Source organism: Babylonia areolata, chromosome 19, assembly GCF_041734735.1.
Source record: "Babylonia areolata isolate BAREFJ2019XMU chromosome 19, ASM4173473v1, whole genome shotgun sequence".
Lineage (NCBI taxonomy): Eukaryota > Metazoa > Mollusca > Gastropoda > Neogastropoda > Buccinidae > Babylonia > Babylonia areolata.
Window position 1 is genome coordinate 12,810,003 of NC_134894.1, and position 5,886 is coordinate 12,815,888.

Below are 5,886 nucleotides of genomic sequence, written 5' to 3' on the forward strand. Positions count from 1 at the left end.
TGAGGAACTTAATGAAGGACTCCAGGCACATCATGCACCACTTCAAGCATCTGGGACACCACGACACATCACCCAGGATGAAACAACTCATCTCTCACTCTCTCTCTCTCTCTCTCTCTCTCTCTCTCTGTCTGTCTGTCTGTCTGTCTCTGTGTGTCTCTGTCTTTCTCTCCAGGCACATCATGCACCACTTCAAGCATCTGGATCAGCACAGCACAACACCCAGGACGAAACAACCTCTCTCTCTCTCTCTCTCTCTCTCTCTCTCTCTCTCTCTCTCTCTCTCTCTCTCTCTCTCTCTCTCAATACTAATTGTAGTTGAGGATTGCTTTTCGTGTTCTTTTCTCTATTTTTATTTATATCATTTAACATATCCATAATTATTACATCTGAAATGTTTGTTAATACCACCTCTTCATGAGGGGCTATGGCCTGTATTGAATAAAACATCCGTATCCGTATCTCTCTCTTTCCAAACAGTCTGGAGGAAAATGACCCCATACTTAGTTAATATGGAAATTGTGAAAAGGTTCGAACATACCGTGTTGAAAGTAATATTATTATTACATTGCCTGTGAATGAACAGTTGGATTACCACCACTCCCTCTTCCACACCCTCTCCCGCCCCCTATCATCATCATCATCATTGCTGCCACTACTACCACTGCTACGAGGGTCATTCAATAAATAAGGTGAATTTTTCGGTATAAGGACTTCTAATACAGATAGAAGCTTACTTTTTTTTTCTTTTCTTTTTTTTTTTTTTTTTACTTCTTTTTCAAATGGATTTAATTTGTTTTGCAGATTAAAAAAAAAAACAAACTTTGAGAGTTTTGGCGATTAACAAAGATGGCCGACCAAGAAGCATGCTCCAGGATTGAACAGCGGTCAGTTATCAAGTTTTTGGTTGCTGAAGGATGCAAACCAGTTGAAATTCATAGGAGAATGTCAACTGTGTATGGTGCCACATGTTTCAGCCGAAAAAATGTCTACAAGTGGGCTAAATTGTTTAAAGAAGGACGTAGGCTCTCCAGTGAAGAAGAAGTTCAAGTCCCAGCGGTCCACGAGGAAGGTGATGCTCACCGTTTTTTGGGATATGCAAGGCCCAATCACCATTTCATTCCTTGAGAAAGGAAGCACTGTGAACAGTGCCAACTACTGTGAACTGCTGAGGCAGGTCAAGAAAGACATAAAGAACAAACGCAGGGGTCATCAGTCAGAAGGAGTCATCTTGCATCATGACAACGCAAGGCCTCACACAGCAGCCCGAACGGTGCAGACCATCAACGAGCTGGGCTGGGAACTGCTCCCTCATCCCCCTTACAGCCCAGACCTTGCCCCTTCAGACTTTCACCTGTTTGGTCCCTTGAAAGCGTTCACGAGAGGCACGAAGTTTGAAAGTGACGATGAAGTCAAAAGTGTTGTGAGCGACTGGCTGAGACATCAGTCCAAAGATTTTTACGCTGAGGGAATACGGAAGCTTGTGCACAGATGGGAAAAGTGTGTGACAGTGCTGGGAGACTACGTTGAAAAAAAAAAAGAAAAAAAGTAAGCTTCTATCTGTATTAGAAGTCCTTATACCGAAAAATTCACCTTATTTATTGAATGACCCTCGTACATTATCATCATCATTTTCATATTTCTATTCTATCTTTTAATTTCTTATTTTTATAATAATATTTTTAAAAATTATCTATTTATTATTATTCTATTTCATCTTTATTAAAAAAAAATTATCATTATTGTTATCATTAATAATATTTTTTATTCTATTTTATTTTCTTATTTTTTAATTTTTTTTTTCAAGGCCTGACTAAGCGCGTTTGGGCTACGCTGCTGGTCAGGCATCTGCTTAGCGTAGCGTATATGGATTTGTCCGAACGCAGTAACGCCTCCTTGAGCTGCTGATACTGATACTGATACTGATACCGATACTACCATCATCATTTTAGTGACAGTGGTAGTGGTGGTGGTGTGTGTGTAGGTATACTGACTTGATGAGGAACTTGGCCACCTTGTTCTCGGCCATGCGGATCTTGCGGTCCACATACTCCAGGAGAAAACGGATCATCTGCACGATGGCCACCACCAGGGACCCAAAGGCCAGGGAACCCAGGTGGTACCTAAAGGGGAAGGTGGGAACACACAGTCCCATGCTGTTGTTGTTGTTTTTGTTGTTGGTGGTGGTGGTGGTGTTTTTTGTTTTGTTTTTTTGCGTGTGTGTGTGTGTGTGTGTGTGTGTGTGTGTGTGTGTGTGTGTGTGTGTGTGTGTGTGTGTGTGTGTGTGTATTTTCTGTTGTTTAGGGGTGGTTGTTTTGTTGTTGTTGTTTTTTGGGGGGCGTCTGGGGGGTCTTGATTGAAATATATATATATATATATATATATATATAGAGAGAGAGAGAGAGAGAGAGAGAGAGTAGAGAGAGAGACAGAGACAGAGAGAGACAGAGACTGAGACAGAGAGAGACGGAGAGACAGAGAGAGAGAGAGCCGATGCCGGTGCCGATAATGGGGCCTATATATATATATATATATATATATATATATATATATATATATATATATATATATATATATATATATATAGAGAGAGAGAGAGAGAGAGAGAGAGAGAGAGAGAGTTGATAGTCGTGTCCGACAATGACCATCAGAACAGCAGAGGAGACAACTGCTGTTCCGACTATTTGGGCTAGAATCTGATTATAGTGGAGAGTGTCTTGCCCAAGTTACATCACCACTCTCTCGGCCAAGAGGGTTTTAAAACAAACAAACAAACTAGCCCACTGACCTGACGGTTCTATAGAACGATTGGAAGATGACCATCTGGAAGGAGCGGCTTTTCTTGTCCATGGTCCAGAAGTGGATGCTGAAGGCCCCGGCCACAACTATCTGGTCCAGGGCCTCGACGAAGTTCGTCGTCCAGAACAGCATGAACAGCACGAACAACTGCAGCCTGGTCGCGTACCTGGGCCGTACAGCACAAGTCCTTGTTGTTAGTATTTGCATTTGTATTTTGTATTTCTTTTTATCACATCAGATTTCTCTGTGTGAAATTCGGGCTGCTCTCCCCAGGGAGAGCGCGTCGCTACACTACAGCGCCACCCATTTTTTTGTATTTTTTTTTTTCCTGCGTGTAGTTTTATTTGTTTTTCCTATCGAAGTGGATTTTTCTACAGAATTTTGCCAGGAACAACCCTTTTGTTGCCGTGGGTTCTTTTACGTGCGCTAAGTACATGCTGCACACGGGACCTCGGTTTATCATCTCATCCGAATGACTAGCGTCCAGACCACCACTCAAGGTCTAGTGGAGGGGGAGAAAATATCGGCGGCTGAGCCGTGATTCGAACCAGCACGCTCAGATTCTCTCGCTTCCTATGCGGACGCGTTACCTCTAGGCCATCACTCCACTTCGTGTCGTGTTGTGATGAGACTCTCACCTTGACAACAAGTGTTCACTTTTCTGACCACGTATCCTTCTTCACTGAACTGTGATTTGTGAAATGATTGTATTGTATTGCATTGTATTGCTCTTTTCTTTTTTTTTTGTGGTCACAACAGATTACTGTGTGTGAAATTCGGGCTGCTTTTCCCAGGGTGAGCGCATCGCTATACTGAGAGCGCCACCCATGTGTTTGTATTTTTTTTCCTGCCTGCAATTTTATTTGTTTTCTTGTTTTCCTATCGAAGTGGATTTTGCCAGGGACATTTGTTGCCGTGGGTTCTTTTACGTGCGCTAAGTGCATGCTGCACACAGGACCTCGGTTTATCGTCTCATACGAATGACTAGCGTCCAGATCACCACTCAAGGTCTAGTGAAGGGGGAGAAAATACTGGCGACTATGGGATCCGATCCGGTGCACTCAGATTCCCTCGCTCACTAGGCGGACGCGTTACCTCTAGACCATCACTCCACCAAAAGACTCACTTTGATCAGAAGCATCGACGTTTCTGGTCAAAAGTCCTTCTTTGAGGACAGTGATCAGATCAGATTTTAAGCAGGTTGAGGATTGCGTCTACTTAACAAAGTACAGTCCCCTGCAGAAGGACCAATGGTCAGAAAACGTCAACACTCCTTATCAAAGTGAGTGTTATTTCACGAATCAAAGTCCCCCAAAGAAGGACCTATGGTCAGAAACGTCAACACTCATCAAAGTGAGTGCTGTTTCACGAATCGAAGTCCCCCCCAAAGAAGGACCTATGGTCAGAAACATCAACACTCCTTATCAAAATGAGTGTTAGTTCACGAATCAAAGTCCCCCAAAGAAGGACCTATGGTCAGAAACGTCAACACTCCTTATCAACTTACTTCCGAACCCACAGTTACGTCGAGCTTACTGAACACTTTCACAGAGACTCACCTGGACAAGGTCTCCTCCAGTGAGTGGCCAGATGCAGCTCTGTTTGATCCTATACACTATATTAGGTTTATACAGAATCTATATGTAACCTAGGCCTATGGCATGAGGGATTCAGGACAAACGGTGTGAGGATAAAGAGAGTGGCAGAGCACAGTTGGTGAGGCAGCCCCCCTCCCGCCCCCCCTGACCCCCTCCCCACCCACCCACACCCACACACCCTCCCCCGCAAAAAGCGTGATGAGCAATGAGTAAATAAACAATCATCATCATCATCACCATTATAACTGTCATTGTTATTATAACAAAAGAGTAAATGAATGAATGAATGAATGAATGATAATAAAAATGGGAGGAAATGGAACTCACTCGTGTCCACCGAATTTGACGAATTCACACGCCTTTCCAATTTCTGAGCTATCCTGTGAACAAGCAGTTTTTCGCGTCATTTTCTTCTTTCTGACTTTTATGTGTATCCTGGTGTGTGCATGTCCGTGTATATAATATATAGGTGCACGTGTATGTGTGTGTGTGTGTGTGTGTGTGTGTGTGTGTGTATGTGTGTGTGTGTGTGTGCGTGTGTGTGTGTGTGTGTGTGTGTGTGTGTGTGTGTGTGCGTGTGTTGAGTAATTGCGTCTGCTTACGTAAGTTCGTACTCTACAGCTGGTCATAAAATATTTTTTGACTTCACACTATATTTTTGATCACAATATTACACACACACACACACACACACACACACACACAAACACGCGCGCTTGATCGTTCCCATGCAAAATGTAGCTGAATGCCTGAACACGTGCGTACGCATGTGTACAAATGGAACTGTTCTAGCGTCCAACCCTCCATTGTAATTATGGCAAAGTAGCCGGTACAAACGTCATAATAATATCTATACACCGACAGCGTTGCTTACATCAGGATCGCATGGAACATTGTCCAGAATGTCCTTGACATCTCCGTCCTTTATCGCGTCGGTAAAGTTCCTGGAAAACAACAAAAAGGGATCCACTGTTTGCGTTGGTAGTGGTGGTGTTGTTGTTGGCAACAGCCATCCGTTCCGCTGCAATATTTGGGCTGCTCTTCTTCCCGGTCGGCAAGAGCACGTCGCTATGCTCCAGCTTTATTCACTTATGTTTTCTTTCTTTCTTTGCGTGTAATTATATTTGCGTGCTTTTATATTTCACTGCAAATGTAGATTCTAACTGAGCATCCCCTCTCCGTCTCAGAACCCAAGCCTACACATATACCTTCCACTAACCGGTACTCTGTTTCTGACATTGTTTTAGACGTGCGTGCGCTTAGTGCAGATTGTATATACATGCCATCTTGCACAATCGCCTGGAGGAAAGACTAGCACCCTGGTAGTTGCTTCCCTTGACAAATGCGTTTTCTGGTGGTTCATTACTTCATTGATGTTGGGCACACCTTCATCTGGTCTCCACGTGACAATCATCATCATCATCATCATCAGCAGCAGCAGCATCAATATTTTTTCACGCTCAAGGGCATGTCTCACTGACTCTCCCCC

At 43.5% G+C, this 5,886-nt stretch overlaps 2 protein-coding genes across 2 annotated transcripts in view; one reads left to right on the top strand and one right to left on the bottom strand.

Annotated features, from left to right (window-relative positions):
- LOC143293462 (secernin-3-like) overlaps positions 1 to 1,999 on the top strand; it is a 108,599-nt gene extending 106,600 nt beyond the window's left edge. The window contains exon 7 of the mRNA XM_076604346.1: positions 1,985 to 1,999. The gene's annotated coding sequence lies outside the window, so the exon portion shown is untranslated. The remainder of the gene's footprint in view (positions 1 to 1,984) is intronic.
- LOC143294005 (choline transporter-like protein 2) overlaps positions 1 to 5,636 on the bottom strand; it is a 12,348-nt gene extending 6,712 nt beyond the window's left edge. Inside the window, exons 1-4 of the mRNA XM_076605399.1 lie at positions 5,617 to 5,636; positions 2,789 to 2,965; positions 1,995 to 2,123; positions 1 to 50 (exon numbers count right to left, since the gene is read on the bottom strand). The exon at positions 1 to 50 is cut by the window's left edge and continues 20 nt beyond it. Of these exons, the coding sequence (XP_076461514.1) occupies positions 1 to 50; positions 1,995 to 2,123; positions 2,789 to 2,965; positions 5,617 to 5,636 (376 nt within the window). The remainder of the gene's footprint in view (positions 51 to 1,994; positions 2,124 to 2,788; positions 2,966 to 5,616) is intronic.
- Between the last annotated feature and the right edge of the window lie 250 nt (positions 5,637 to 5,886).